At 39.0% G+C, this 16,570-nt stretch overlaps 1 protein-coding gene across 4 annotated transcripts in view; it reads right to left on the reverse strand.

Moving 5' to 3' along the window:
• Positions 1-16,570, reverse strand: part of FBXL20 (F-box and leucine rich repeat protein 20) — a 90,315-nt gene that overhangs the window by 7,389 nt on the left and 66,356 nt on the right. For all 4 annotated transcript variants that reach the window (XM_045835854.1, XM_045835853.1, XM_045835856.1 and 1 more), the window contains 8 exons: positions 15,541-15,636; positions 13,319-13,445; positions 12,138-12,212; positions 8,684-8,814; positions 6,070-6,130; positions 5,668-5,712; positions 2,250-2,306; positions 1,043-1,255 (listed from right to left, as the gene is read on the reverse strand). In XM_045835854.1, the coding sequence (XP_045691810.1) occupies positions 1,043-1,255; positions 2,250-2,306; positions 5,668-5,712; positions 6,070-6,130; positions 8,684-8,814; positions 12,138-12,212; positions 13,319-13,445; positions 15,541-15,636 (805 nt within the window). The remainder of the gene's footprint in view (positions 1-1,042; positions 1,256-2,249; positions 2,307-5,667; positions 5,713-6,069; positions 6,131-8,683; positions 8,815-12,137; positions 12,213-13,318; positions 13,446-15,540; positions 15,637-16,570) is intronic.

Raw genomic sequence — 16,570 nt, forward strand, 5'->3', positions numbered from 1 at the left:
AATAACTACTATGTTCAAGGCACTGTACTAGTTACATTAGAGGGGTACAAAGACGGTCAAGATGAAGAATCCTGCTCTTAGGGACCTTACAGTCCGGACGTGCACATAAACAGCTAAGTTCAAGTGGAAGAGGTGGTAAGGGACCTGAAGAGCATATAAAGACTCTGAAGATTCAGAGACAGAAGAGGCTCCCGACAGCCAGGAACCCAGTACGAGTGGGCCACAGAAGAGGCTGTGGCTGACCTGCGGCTCTCCTCTTTGCGAGCAGGAGAAACCTGGCTGCAAGGAGTCCCCACTGCAGTCGTGCTCAGTCGTGCAGGTCTGATGGGGGAGGCGGGACTGGGGCCAAGCGGAAATCAAGGTGAGAGCTGGTGCGCCTTTACATGATCGGGTGCCACTTGGCCAACATGGAATTTTTTAAGAGGTTGGTTGTAAGTGATAACTAAGCACAGTGCCTTTCTCACAGCAGGTGTGAAGCAGATGTTCCAATAAATGTCTGTTGAGCTGAATATTCTAATGCACAGATTCATCTAGCCTTTTACAACCTCCTTGCTGGCAACCTGTCTTCCGATCATTTGGCTATACATGGGTGTCTCTACTACGGTGGGGCACAAAGAAAAAGGGAGAAAATTACCTGATCCATTTGTTGTCTTAAAAATTAAAAACCCCAATAAAAGGGGTTGATGTGAAAGGAAATACAAATTAAATTATTAAATCTTATTTAACTAAGTATTTTCTTTATTTCTCTCTTTCCTTTAGAACCAAAACCTGGCATACGCTTTAGACTCCAGCCATGTTATTCAAGTCTGGACATCACTGGAGAAACTCTGCTGGGAAGAGGCCTCCTTGTCTCCCCTTCGGGGGGTATTTTCCTACTGAATTTCCAGCTGAAACTATCTGCCTTTAGGTTTGTCCTCCACTTTTCCCCCTTTGCTAAATGTCTACGTAAATGTAATAATTGCAGGAATCTAAATCTAAAAAAATAAAAGGAGGAAAGGGTGCCGAGAACAAGAAAGCCGGAGAGTGAGGCAGCCATCTTTACCCTGAGTCTCTTGATTCCAGCCCGAGTGATTTGCTGGCAGTCATAGAGTTCTATCCGCTCAAGGCTGTGGCAGCTCTTCAAGTGCTCCAGGGACGCGTCTGTGATTAGTGGGCAGTTGTCCAGTTCAATCACCTCCAGCTGGTCATGAGCGCAGGCCCCATTCCCCAGGTGACGAATTCCATCGTCTGTGATCAGCTCACAGTGAGACAGACTCTGCGGCCAAACAGAGCAAGGAAGGACACTGAAATACCTTATGGCATCCTTCTAGCCAGAGGCCTGTCTACCCTCAGAGAGGAGACCTTTCTGGTTTGATTTTGATGTATGTGGAACCATCACTAGACCCACGCGGTAAAGTGAAGAAAGCAAACTAGAGTTGCCAGGGTCCTGCTTTTGACAATGATCCACATTTCTGTGTGATTCAAAATATACTTTGCGAATTCACGTAACGACTGTGAAACAGTTCCATAAACAAAGAAAGATTATCTCCCCCAAAGACAAATGAACACTTTTCTTCTTTACATGAACAAGCAGGGCTCAAGCTTTTCCTACACCAATATTTCTGGAATTTGGACTAAATATTGATCACCTGGTACAGGGGGATGCCCAGTTAATTAAATAAAGTTGGTTCTTACAGCTGTCAGGTGTGGTCCTCTCTTCACATAAATCCCTTCACTTTATCAATTTTCCTTAAGACCTTCATTTATTTCTACACGTGAAAACTCAAAACCCTTTACCCAATTTTGGACAGTAAAGTGTCACCAAATACACCAAAAACAAACCTAGATACAGAATGGTCAGCCAGAAGTCTGCCCCACAGTGTTACTAGAAACAGTAGCAGAGAACTCCCTGCAGTAAAGTCTTGATTGCTTTTGTTTTGGTCTCAAGGTGAAGCAAACTATGTTTTGGGCCATCTTGTCCCTGGGACCTCTCGAAACTGAACCATCATTCAGTTTAGAGAGTAATTCATGGGCGAGAGAGAACTCATACTTTCCACTTCAGTTTTCAGTCTCCAAGGTTGTTTTTTTAAAACAATCTCTAAGTACTGATAAAGAAAACATTTAAATTTTCAGTTCCTTCCTTGGTCCTCTATAAGTTGGCAATTTGGAAAAACGTACTCTCCCCAAACGGTAGCCAGACACCAAGAGGAAAGCAAGAGCTGGGTTTTGATTAAATCTAATAAACATAAAATTTTCCGAGTCAAACTCACCAATACTTGAAGTCGAGGACAGTGTATAGAAAGCTGGATTAATGTGCTATCTGTTATCTGAAAGAAACATGTAGGTTTATTTTAGGTGTAATTTCAAACAAACTCATGGCTTGTACCTCATTCTTGACTACACATGTAATCTAAACTGGTATCTGATTGATAAAACTATCAAATAATGAAATCTTGAGATTGAAATCCCAACAGTTATCTGAATCTGCTTTTTGAGAAGCTAGGCTTCAACACATCTGGTATTCTCTAGTCTTAATTTTTAAGTACGTTTTACTGATTATGCTATTATAGTTGTCCCTTTTTCCTCCTCCACCTGGTAATCCCCCTTCCTCCAGAAATCCATCCCCCTTAGTTCATATCTATGGGTTGTGAATATAAGTTCTTTGGCTTCTCCACTTCCCATACTATTCTTAACACTCCTTCTATTTTGTACCTACCAATTATGCTTCTTAATCCTTGTACCTTTTCCCTTATTCTCCTCCTTCCCCATCCCTGCTGATTACCCTCCACGTGATCTCCATTTTTATAATTCTGTTCCTGTTCTAGTTGTTTGCTTAGTTTTTGTTTTTTAAGATTCAGTTGTTGATAGTTGTGTTTGTTGTCATTTTACTGTTCACAGTTGTGATCTTCTTTTTCTTAAATCAGCCCCTTTAACATTTCATATAATAAGGGCTTGGTGATGATGAATTCCTTTTAGCTTTACCTTGTCTAGAAAGCACTATCTGCCCTTCAATTGCACATGACAGCTTTGCTGGACAGAGTACTCTTGGCTGTATGTCCTTGCTTTTCATCACTTTGAATGCTTCTTGCCAGTCCCTTCTTGCCTGTGAAGTTTCTTTTGAGAAATCAGCTGACAGTCTTATGGGACCTCCTTTGTAGGTAAGTATCTGCTTTTCTCTTGCTGCTTTTAAGATTCTCTTTATCTTTAACCTTTGGCATTTTAATTATGATGTGTCTTGGTGTGGTCCTCTTTGGGTCCATCTTGTGTGGGACTCTCTGTGCCTTCTGGACTTATATGTCTATTTCCTTTGCCAAATTAGGGAAATTTTCTTTCATTATTTTTTCAAATAAGTTTTCAATGTCTTTCTTTTCCTCTTCTTCTGGCATCCCTATGATTCTGATGTTGGCACTTCTGAAGATGTCCCAGAGTCTTCTTATTCTCTCATTTTTTTTTTAATTCTTATTTTTCCTTCTGTATTGGTTGACTATTTTATTTCTTGCATTCCAAACCACTGACTTGAGCTCAGGCTTCCCCCCCTTCACTGTTGGTTCCCTGTGGATTTCTTGTGATACCACTAAGCATAGCCTTCATTTCTGCCCTTACGAGTTTGCTACACTCAGTGAGTTCTCTGAACATCCACATCACCAGTGTTTTGAACTCTGCATCTGATAGGTTGGCTGTCTCTGTTTCACTTAGTTCTTTTTCTGGAATTATGATCTGTTCTTTCATTCAGGCCACATTTCTTAGTCTCCTCAATTTGGCAGCCTCCCTGGGTGTGTTTGTGTGTATTAGATAGAGCTGCTTTGACTCCCTGTCTTGGTTTGTAAGGGGCAGAGCCTTTGGTATTCACCAGGGCGGAAGGAACCCTCTTCGCTGCTTTGGGGTGCTGTATGTGAGGGAAGGGTCCGAGAGGGAACAATGCTGCTTGCTCAGCACTTGCCCCATTTCCAGTCACTTCACCCACTTCCTGTATGCGACTGGTGCCCCTCTAGCTGCTGCTCTGGTGTTGGTTCCCAGAGTGGGTGGGTTTGTATACATCCTAGGACCATGGGTGCCCTTTAAACAGACTATCCTGAGAGACTGGCAGTTTCCTCCACCACCCCAATACCCACTGGTTTTTATAGCCACAAGTTATGAGGCTTTTTCTTGGTGCTGGAACCCTGGGCTTTGTGATCTGGCCTAGGGCTGGGATGGTTTTCTCCCCAGGTGTTCTTCCTGGTTTTTATCTGCCACACATGAATGTGGGACCACCTGTTCTGCTGGCCACCGCCACCTCCTTGCCGCTGCTGCCACACTGCATCCTCTCTGCCCTAGCTCCCTGTCTCTGCCCCTCCTACCTGTCTGGATGAGTATTCTTTAAATCTTGGTGGTCGGAATTCCACACAGTTTGATTTTCTGGCAGTTCTGTGTTTTTTTTTTGTTTTGAGGTTAGCTGTGATCCTCCTTATGGTTGTGCGAGGAGGCGAAGTATGTCTACCTACGCCTCCATCTTGGCCAGAAGTCCTAGTATTCTCTAGTCTTAATCTTTGAACAGGTCTATTGAAAATTGTTTTGTTTTTGAAATGAATGAAAATCTGTGCCCTAGTAACTTACCCACTGGACTTTTTGTTCTACCTCCTTAGAACCATCACAGAAAACAATCGTAAGACACTGCTCCATGAAAAAAACATTAATGTGAATGTCGTCAAATTTTTAGATGGTTGACCTATATTTTATAAGCCTTGCCAGGATTGATATCTTGGGTGTCAGTTTTTTCCCAAAGGTGGCACAAAGGGCTGCTGAAATCTGGGTTACCTATGAACATTCAGGAGGGAAAAACTCCTAAAGGAAGAACAGTTTTTTATAGTTATTTTAGGACAAAAAGTAAATCAGTGCTTCTTTTCAAATTCTTCTAACTCTTGAGACATTATACTACTCTAATATATATAGCTTCACAGGGGCTAAGAAATCTCAAAAGGGTGGGGAGCTGGGGCAGGCAGGTGTGCGCTGATCACTCAGAAGGACTAACACCACGAAGGACGCACAGGACACTCAGGCATGTGCTAGAGATAAATGAACATAAACAAGTTTTAGTTCAGTATAAGAACTAATAGCTGCTAAGAAGTGTTGGATAACAATTAAAAAAAACTGACCTCAATGGTTACCCGAGAATCTTCTTTATTTTTACCATTAAAACAATTCACTGCTCTATCTTCTTTCTAGTTTCCCCTCAATCAACTAATCTCAAAGGTCTTAAATTGGTAAGAAAAGAAATGGTTGATAAGGAGATATCTGGTTGCCTGCCTGAAGGACAGGGTTCCATACAGAGTTAGGTCTCTGGGGCTAATGATGTAAGGGGTCCCCCATCCAGTTAAGCTAGAAAGGGGTAGTGCTATTCAGTGTGATGGGGCTTTAATTATTTATTAGTATCAAAACCCTGTAGGCCTAAGGAAGTATCTTTCTAGCTTTAATGTTTAGGCCTTCTTTCTTCCCAATGGCAACCCTACTGATGGCATATATTTTCCTAGTTCCTCAACACACAGCCACGAGTCATCTGCCTGGTGTGCCTGGGGGACACCTCAGGAGATGGAGAGTCAGCCGTGTTGCCAGGCACGGCACTACATCAGGGGAAGGAAGTGGACGCTGCCATGTGCATGTCATACAAGTTTCTATCGTACTGTATTTCTGAGTAAAAATCCACAATCTTACCTGAACACACTCTTCTAGGTCCATCTTTTCAAGCTCATGGCAATTCTATAAGATACAAAAGCAAACATTACAATACAAACATTTAAAATATGGGAAATGTTTAAGGCCAGAAAACTAAGTGGTATTAAATATCAATTTGCCTGAAGGCAAACACCATTCCCCTTGTCCCGTTACATTGGTCCAAGACAGTTATAACCCAATATACACCTGCATTTCCAGAACAGTGCGTATTCTACAAGCCTGTAGCTGCTGCATGAGACAGCTCAGGAACACCAGCTGCAGGTAAAGGGCCCCACATCCCACATCCTCAATTCTCCACAGATGTGATTCTCCCTCCTTGCTCATTCTTTTGAAATAAAAATCCCAAACAAAACCTACACAGACCCTGAAGAAAATACTCACCCTGGCCAATGTGGTAAAGCCCACATCTGTTAATTGAGAACACCTTGCCACTTCTAATATTCTGTTAAAAAACAAAGCAAAAGTCAAGCCCTTGGTCCCTGAAAACGGCATTTATTTAAAACAGCAAGAATTTAAGAAAACAACCTCCTATTCCCTAAGGAACATATAATGTAGTGACATTAAAGGCTAAGCAAGTCTGTATAGAGATCTTGCCATTCATTTTCATTGAGTCATCATAAAGTGATCTTGTAAATAGCACATTTCAGAGTGATGCAATCAGAAGAATACAATAGAAGCTTGTAGTTAATGCCAAAATGTATGAGAAATGCATTTAAAAGGCTTCTTGATGGCATATTTGCTTACCCCCAGAGGGCAGCCTGCTCCTAGAACACGGAAATGCAGATACTCTGTTAATCTGTTGCTAAAGTAAATTATTCTCTTTCCCTATTTTACACATAGGTCTACTCAGATTTAAGCAGATTTTAAAAATGTAATAAAGAAACTGGTTAATTACAGGACTATCCCAAATATGAAATTCCATAGCTATGAAAAAATACCCTTAAGCTTCCTCCCATAGGCTCCCAGGGAGGCCCAGAGGCCAGGGAAGCTGAGCTGGCAGCCACTCTCCTACTCAGGAATTGCTAAACACCAACCTAAATACCCAACACAGGATCGGGAATCAAAAGTAGCTTTTCTATCCTGGCTGGTGTGGCTTAGTGGATTGAGCGTGGGCCTGGGAACCAAAGGGTTGCCATTTCGATCCCCTGGGCCACATGTCTACACATGCCTGGGTTGCAGGCCAAGTCCCCAGTAGGGGGTGCACCAGAGGCAATCACACATTGATGTTTCTCTCCGTCTCTCCTTCCCATCCACTCTCTCTAAAAATAAATAAAATCTTAAAAAAAAAAAAGCTTTTCTGGGAAAATTTTCATGGCATCTGCATGATAGTACCACAGAATATTTGTATGTTTGCTTACAAATTACTTACAGAAGTTAAAAAAAACTCCACTAACATATAAGAAAGCATTATCAACCGACAATCAATTAGAAATGAAATGCTGTATCTAACGGAAAAGCATGAACTGATTGAACCCAACACAAGTATCGCATTTGAGACCCTTTCTGTTCTAACAGTCAGATAAACCATGGAGTAGGAGGAGGAAGCTGAACGAGCATCCCTCTCTTTAAAACAAAAAGGGAACAGGCAGTATTTTCAGACAGAGTTTGGCTATTTCCTTAGCTCTTGAATAAACCTCTGTAGGCTTCCAACATTACTAATTTTGATCAACAAGTCTATGACCTATTAAGGAATTTTGATATTGTAGGCAAATTTTCTTCTACTAATTATAATTAGGTCCATGGCCAGGTGATTACAAAAAAAGTTTTGAAAGGTTTTACTGGTTCAAATGATTATTACATGTAAAACAAGTAGTTTAATGGGTTCTGAAGCAAGATGCCTGGGTTTGTGTCCTTGCTCCTGCACTTCCTAGCTGTGAGACCCGCACAGGTTACCTGACTTCTCTGGGCTTCAGTTTTCTCATCTATAATATGGAGGTAATAACAGTGCTTATATGGTGTTTAAAGATTAAATAAATACTTGTGAATCATTTAAAACAACTGCTGACATGTCCAATATAAAAGTACAAGTTTTATTTAGAAAAACAAAAAAGGTATATGGAGATTGAACAGCACGCTGTGTGTTCTTACAGGATCAATATTGGTTTGATACCATATGCGTGCTAACACAGCATTCTTTTTTTCAATTGTATTTTACTGATTATGCTATTACAGTTGTCCTGATTTCCCCCCCTAACACAGCATTCTTAATATTTAGCCAATCCTATATTTAGCCAGATATGTGGAGCCATAAAGAAATACAGCTTGCTGTAAAATACCATTCATCAGCATAAGGAAGGTTCTCCTTTGGGGCTGTTTTTTTTTTCAATACTCTCTGCTATGCACCTTGCATCATTATTACAATATAAGTAACCAAAGAATAGACCTTCAAAATCTTTCTTCAGGAAGGAATTACAGATACTCCTTGACCTGTAATAGGGTTATGTCCAGACAAATCCTTCATAAGTTGAAAATAATGTTAAGTTGAAAATGCATTTAATGCCCCTAACCTGCCAAACATTATAGTTTAGCTTAGCCTACCTTAAATGTGCTCAGAACACTTACATTAGCGTACAATTGGGCAAAATCACCTAACACAAGCTTATTTTATAACAAAATGTTGAATATATCTGTAATTTATTATGTGTATTGCTTTTGCACCATCTTAAAGTCAAAATCATAAGTTGAACCATTTCAAGCCAGGGACTGTCTATTAAAGCATTAATTAGAAAAAATGCCTTTATTTCTTTCCTCAAGCAGTAAGGTAAAATGATTTTTTTCCTAGTATGTATAGCAGGAAGCAGAAAATGGGGACTATTATCTCTTAATGCAGGACAATTATATGCAGTCAAATAAAGTATAAAGCAAGGAGGGCATCTAAAAGGTTAGTGGCCTTTCAGGGTCTACCTTAAAGATTTCAGGGTTCCAAGGAATAAATATAAGCGAAGGAGGCCTCTGTTCTTTTCTCGACTTTTTGAGCTAAACAAGAAATGTTTACCTAAGCCGTGGACAGTTCTGACCTAGAGCATTCAGGATGGCATCTGTGATGTTGGAGCAGCCGGAGGCACAGAGGGACTGTAACTTATGGCACCCTCTGCATATAGTAATGAGACCTTCATCTGTGATTTGCTAAAAAACAAGAGCAAACAACCCCCACACATATTAGTAACTTAGCAGAACAAAATGAAGGGAAAAAAGTTATCTCAGTGAAAATAAGTACCAAAAAGAAGTAAAAGCAGATTTAATATTAATCAAGTAGCAGACATAAAAGAAAATGAATATACTTTGTTTCTTCCTTCCAGTTCCTTTTCATTAAGTTTGCAAGAGAATCTGTGCCCATTTGGGGGATAAAGGGAGGAAACTATAATAGATTCTTTTACTGGGAATGGCATGGGGCACATTATGGTGTGGATTCAATTAAGTGGTTTTAAAACCTACAAAACAAGAGTGGCAGTATTTTAATAGTATAAACACATGAACAAGTTCAAAATTGATACTAAGTTACTAAAAACATAAAACAACCTGTGGATGGCAGTTGCAATCTTGTATCAACCATAAATCCATTTATTTCTGTATTTTTGTTTTCTAGTGAGGAATATTCTAATTTATGGAGATAAACAGTTGTGTCCAACTCAAATACAGTTTTCTATGTTATAAATTATCTTAAAATGAAAAAGAAAAAAAGATATTACATTAAAAAAAAGTCATATAGGCCCTGGTGGGGTGGCTCAGTTGATTGGAGCACCATCCCGTACACCAAAAAGTTGCAGGTTCAATTTCCAGTGAGGGCACATACCTAGGCTGCGGGCCTGATCCCTGGTTGGGGTGTGTATGAGAGGCAACCGATCAATGTTTCTCATGTACATTGATGTGTTTCTCTCCCCAACCTCCCAAATCAATAAGCATGACATCAGGTAAGGGTTAAAAAAAAAAAGTCATGTATAAATGTCTTAACACGTTGGATATGATCAGATGTAACCAGAACTCCAATTTGCCCTGCTAGACTAAGTCTGAGTGAGCCTCAGAAAAGCTCTCCTGTCATCTCTGTTTAACCGGTGTCCTTAAACTGCAAGGACGGCTGGGGGAAAAAAAAATCCAGGCTTTAAAGAGTCACTGCTTAAACCAGCCTTTTCTCACTACTGTACAACTGAAACAAAATACAGCTAAAAATAGAAGTTAAGGCAGATACAAGACTTGCCATAAGGACAAATTAATGGGGTATATACACATGTGAAGAAGCTAAGAAAGCGCCACACAAGTGTGATGTATCACTGGTGCTAGAAGAGGACACCAGAAACGTACAGAGGGAATCAACAACCCGACGAGAGGATGTGCCCAGCCAGTGGAACTTGTGTCACACAGTATTAGTCAAGTATTGTAGGGCTGTACTGTCTTTTCCTTTTTAATGTCTTTTAAAATTTTATTGAATTTATTGGGGTGACATTGGCTTATAAATCCTTTTTAAAGTTTTAAAGTCTATAAGGAATTACTGAGGAAGAAGAGAGGAGAAAAGTCAGTCCTATTACCACTATTTTAAATTTTTAAAAAGAATAAAATTTAGGCCACCGCTGGTGTAGCTCAGTGGATTGAGCGCCAAGCTGCGAGCCAAAGGGTTGCTGTTTCGATTCCCAGTCAGGGCACAGGCCTGGGTTGCGGGCCAGGCCCTGACCCAGTATGGAGTGTGCGAGAGGCAACCACACATTGCTGTTTCTCTCCCTCTCTTTCTCCTGCCCTTCCCCTCTCTGTAAAAATAAATAAAATCTTAAGAAAAAGAATAAAATTTACTGAACGCTTATGTTTTCAAATTAGTCAAGAAAAAGAGAATGGGTAAAGAATGTACTTTGGTCACTTCAGTTTGTGCAGGAACGTGAAGTCCTGTGAATGTTGAGAATCACATTTCCTCACATTGTAAGAAAGAAATGACAGAGTGACTCATGCCCTAATATCTGAGTGAAGGAAAACAGTACAATAAACACATGAGAGAACTAGTTCTTTATGCTTATCAACTATGATTTCTGTCTGTTGGAATGGCAAAGGAAATTAAACTAAAAGAGTAAATGATAGGAATGGTATATATGTAATAATTATGCGCATGTGTGAATGTGCATGCAACATACTCATATATGCACATATATACAGAATGTGTGTGTGTGTGTATATAAATAAAATCTAGATGCCCCAAACAGTTTTTTCCTGCCACTGTAAGATGAAGGTTATATAAAGCACCTATAAAAGAAAAAAAAAGATGAAGGTTATATGCTTACAATAGTTGTATAAGCTCTTTCTCTCAGGCCAAATATTTCAGTTTCATAAATGAAATTATGCAAATTCTGGTAGTTAGCAGCTATGGCAATCAGAATTGAAAGGAAGAGGTGGTCAGAATTAAAAAAGAATGTCATTCTTTTAATTCAGTCTCCAGAAGCCACTTAAGCAGATCATTATCAGAGAGCACAACCCTGGAAGAGCTGGAAGGGCAAGTTGCTTAAATTGCACAAAATGTAGCACCTTTAAAGTTATCACATTTTTTAAGAAAAGATTTTATTTTCAGAGAAAGGGAGGGAAGAGAAAAAGAGAGGAAGAGAAACATCCATGTGCAATAGACACATCAATCGATCGCCTCTCGCACGCCCCCAACTGGGGAACTGCTTGCAACCCAGGCATGTGCCTTGACTGGGAATCCAACCTGTGACCTTTCAGTTTGCAGGCTGACACTCAGTCCACTGAACCATACCAGCCAGGGCTAAAATTACCATTTTTATACCCAACAGCCACTATGCTTTCAAGCTGTAGGTGGTTAAACAAGAAGGGGAGAGTATAATAAGCAAAAGGCTTAGTAAAAATAAGGAAAACCCTCACCAACTTTTTCACTGCTAAGAGAGGCTCTCACTCCAAAGCAACGCACATATATACTTCTCAAGGCAATATAAAAAAGCTGAAGACATATTGTCAACATTCTAGGACTGTGAATAGTTTCAACAAATTCTCTAAGTAAAAACTGAGGAGTTCTGGGACAGACACATAAAAATTAGTAGTCTAAAAGAAACCAAATGTGAACTACAAATACTACTTGAATATAATTTACAGGGCACATTTTGCTTGTCATCTGTTTAGATCAGTGGTTTCCAATAGTTACAACTCACTGACAGATCTTAATTGGTGGGTTGCAATTAATTTACCAAACATACTTTATATACTGAAGTTTGTAAATAATTAATTCTAAAAAGTATTCTTAAGTAGGAAAGAAAGGGGTGAAGTTATAATTAGCCTATTTGAAATTCTGAATAAGCTACCCGCTTGTCTGTGTCAAAACCCCTGGAGTATCATCAAGCAGGTAAAGAATCAGCTGTGTCTACTGTGTCCCCAGGGTTGAACTAGAAAAAACCACTGGTTCTTACAGTGATAATACAGAAATTGATTAGTAATACAGAAAGGCTATAAGGAGGACTGCTTACTAAGCAGGTCTGCAAGTTCAAAGTCACCAGTTCAGGACAGTGTGCACCTATGTACTTGAGGGCTTCATCTTCTAGCTAAAAGATTAAAAAGAGAGAGAAAAAAATGATTACTGACATTGTTTTAAAGGACAGAGATTTAAGCACACACACTCATCAACACAGTCTAAATACAGCCAACCAAGCTTCAAAGGAACCACGACGCATGATTACATAAAGGTGTAATTCACATGATCAGTATTGTGGGTTTTTCTTCTGACAGATATGCTTTACAGCATTTTGCTGAGCGTTTATGAAACTGAAAGAATTTTCACATTTCTACACTCCCTACATTGTGGGGAGCAGGAGCCGGGAAAAGAATCCACAGTTTATCTGCTGCTGGAAGATCAGTGCCAGGAGTACAGTGCTGAGAACAGATGGCAAGTAATTGATTATAACGATGCATTCCAATCAATATTTTTCAGGCTTCCATTAATAACTAGAAGCTCAAGCTGTTGTTTTATGATAGTCATACTTCCAAAGTTCTGTTTCAAACAATGGAACATCTCCCATCACAGTGAAAGAATGAGGGCATTTTCAATCGAATCCAAGGCATGGTTTCAATAACCATTAAAAATATAAGGTAACAAGAGCCTAGCCCTACACTTTGTCAGTCACGCCTCAACCCACTGATTTCCATGCCAATTCCTTCCAGTAATATTTTTAATGGCAAAATTAGTTGGATTTGTAATGTGACCGGCAGGAAATAAGCATCCACGCTGTAAAATGTAGGTTTGCTGTATACTCGACACATTTAAGAAAACCTTCTGGTGGTTTAAAAACAAGCGGAAACTGCCAAGCCGCCTTCCTCGCCTACCCAGCCCAAGGTCTGAGGCAGTAAGGACACGGCAAGTTTTCCTTCCAGATTCAACTGTGTGAGACCCTTCTTGCCTATGGTGCTTGCTCAAAATGAGTTTTGTCTCTCCAGGCTGCCTCCCCTAAAACCAAAAAGTTATCTTTGGTCAGATGTTAATTCTTCTCTCTTTTTCACTCTAAAAAACCCACTAATTTTTGGTAAACACATGTCTTTGGCCAATAGTACAAAACAATTCCATATTCTTTAGGTTAACATCTTGGGGCTGCCTGTAAAGTTTATGCTTTCTCTATCATTCTCTATCATAAGCACCACATGGAGTATTTATTACCTGTGTGCAGCCTTTTAAGAATAAGGCCTTGAGACCCCCACAGCCTCTCACTAGTGCTTGGATGCCATCCTTGGTTACTTGGTCACACCAGGAAATGTTCAATTGCTCCAATAGTGGACATCCCTCACTTGGGATAAAAGAAAATGAAACAAACATATGACTAAATCCAATTTCAAAGATACCAAAGTCTCATTTTATTGGCTTAGTCAGGAAATGGATAGAGCCCCATGCTCTCCCACAAGAATATACATGTTTATTTAATGTAGATTTAGAACACAGGAAATCCCATAACAATAAAAGCGGGCTTAGCAATGTCTGTGGTGTTCATGTGGAACTGTATCACTAGGAGGGCTAGCTCAAATCCAGCTTAACTAGCAAGCGCAAACCACAATACTGTTTTACAGATATAGCAGATTTTAACGGAGGTTTATACATTGCAAACTATATTCTTTTTGCACTTATCACATACTTGTAAGTTCTCTAGATAGGAAATGAAAATTAAGTGACTTCTTCAAGTTAACTAAGTAATTAATGAGGAATGTAGAGTCAAACCTAGATTCTCTATCAAATAATTCTATTACTTATAAAGTACTAACAAGGGCATTTAAACTTTTATTTAAAAAATTAGGGAGGATCTGTAAATTTTCCTTATCTGGGAAGTATTTAAAGTACTATTTCCACAGGATGAATTTAAGATATATTGTATCTGATCTCTGGCTTCTACCAAATACTAGCTTCATCTTTGATCTTTGATTTCAGATTTGAAGTACGGAAGAGTCCCAAGCTCTACGACGTTCTCTGGAGAACACTGATTTAACTGTTTTCTAGTGTGACTCCAGGCAAGTCACTTTAGGAAGTTTGCCCAGAACCTCTCCTTAATCTAAGATTAGCCACAGCCATTTCTGTGTTCTCCCCAAACTGCTGCACGTCTGTCACAGCACTTAACCACACGGTAAGATGATGATGTGTTTAGTGTTTTCTTTTCTCACCAGACTCTGAGCAACACAAGGGTAGTGACAATATCTTATTCAGTCACATCCCATGGTTGAATCACATTACCTGGCATTCAAAAATGTTTTAGACTTTCTATCTGTAAAGTGTCTGTCCTGTCCACATCTACCTCACAAGGTTTTCAAATAAGTGAAAATCATTTATGTGAATGTTGTAAACTATAAATGTTGTTGTATTATTCTATTATCCTACATAGCAAGTCTTAGACACATATTTGCTTAATATAAGGAACATCTAGATTTTTAGATTACTTATACTCTACTTAACTAAATTTACATTTCTTCTTTTAATAGCTTAATTCTTACTATTTATAAATGTAACCAATATATGGGACTATAAAAGAATGACAAAAAGTAAAGTTGTAGGTGTGGATACATGGAACAGACTGACAGCTGCCAGAGGCAAGGGAGAAGGGGAGAAATGGATGAAAGAAGGTGAAGGGGTAAGTCGAAGAACATATTTGCACAACCCATGGACACAGACAGCGGTGTGGTGACGGCCAGAGGGAAGCGCGTGTGGGGCTGGGTGGAGGTGGGCAAAGTAGGGGGAAAGGGGGACATCTGTAATAGTATCAACAATAAAGTTAAAAAAAGTAAAGTTACAAAGTGAATGAGCATTTCATCTTCCTTTTTAAGATACATTTTCTGTAATGTACTTTAAAAAAATACATTAGCATTAAAATAATTAAAACTTATGAGTGTTTACACTCAAGTGCTAAGCAATTGATATATATTAGATTGAAACAGATAAAACTTTTATTTATAAGACAAATGCTGTTGGAATATTGGCAACTTTATACAGTCTGGCTTAGTATTTTCAAATAATGATAATATTGTTTAATCTTAATAACAAATCTATGAGATGATAAGGAAAACCACACAAGGTTTACATTTGCCCAAGGTCAATAGCCTGACTCCAGAGTACTGTTTTAATCACTAAGCTATAATATGTGTCATTTTGGGGGAGGGGAGGAAGCCTTCATAAAAATCTAACCATTCAAGTATAAATTATACTCCTCTGTTTAGAAATCCTAGTCACCTCTAGTCATTTTACCTGTCTGGAGTTTGGCCTACTGATAAAACAAAAGATCTATTCTAAACTGCAGTATATATGCATAAAACAGTTTCCTTTAATTCCAACTTTATGCCAGTTATTTAAAAAAAAAAAGTATTTGTTCTGATTATTGGATAATCTTATTATAAGAAATTTACCTCAGAGCTTTTAGAGACATGTTTGTTATTGATGTACAGGAAGCCAAGTCAAGGTGCCTGAGTTTGGAACAGAACTTGCTAAGGCTAGTACATGTACTGAAAAATGGAAAAAGGAGAAAATAATAAACAAACAAATAACACATCCTTAGTATATCATACACGATTCTCATTCAACACATGTGTATACATAAGAACTGTAAAATTTCCATACCCCCAATAAAAGCAGTTATAAATTCTGGGATCTTTCACGTTAAGGAAGAGACCAGTGCCATTTACAAAAGATGAAAAAGGCTGTCATGTATGAGGATTTGCGTGAGGGGAAGATGGTACTTTATTTGTATTTGAAAACCGTAATACCCATTAGCAGCAAACTGCGTATGTGCCGGTAATAACTCTACATGCATTTTGCAAATCCGGGAACACCAGAAAGCTAGCTAGTACCAGACCAGCTAGCAAGCAGAGACATGAAGACTGAAATCTCTGCTCAAGATAACATGTTGCGTGGCAGTAGTATAATTGGATTTTTGCAAGATATACAGAGGATGGACCAATATGGGGCCGAAACAAGCTAAGTTATGTAACATTACTTCCTACTTTCGTTTATGAATATCTTAAGGCTCTTTTTCTGCAGTGGTCGAGTTCTCAGTTTCATTTTTCAACTTATGAAAAATTTCAAATATACACAAGAGTGAGTAATAGAGAAAGCAATATGTATCATCATGAAGCTTCTATATTTATCAATATTCTACTAATTCTATTTCATTCATTTCCCTCCTTTTTCATTCTAGCATTTTAAAGCAAATTCCAGGCGTATTTCACCTGTAAATATTTCAGGCAATATTTCTAATGGACAAGGATTTTAATTCCTTAATGTCTGATATCCAGACTATATTCAAGTTCCCCCAATTCTCTCATAAATGCCTTTGTCAATCTGATTTGGTCAAATTAGGATCCAAGTAAGAGCCTTACATTCTATTTGGCTGCTATGTTCCTTAGGTTTTTGTGTGGACGTATGCTTCCATGTCTCCTG

This window comes from Phyllostomus hastatus, unplaced genomic scaffold, assembly GCF_019186645.2.
Source record: "Phyllostomus hastatus isolate PE091 unplaced genomic scaffold, TTU_PhHast_1.1 phas_contig_210, whole genome shotgun sequence".
Taxonomy (NCBI): domain Eukaryota; kingdom Metazoa; phylum Chordata; class Mammalia; order Chiroptera; family Phyllostomidae; genus Phyllostomus; species Phyllostomus hastatus.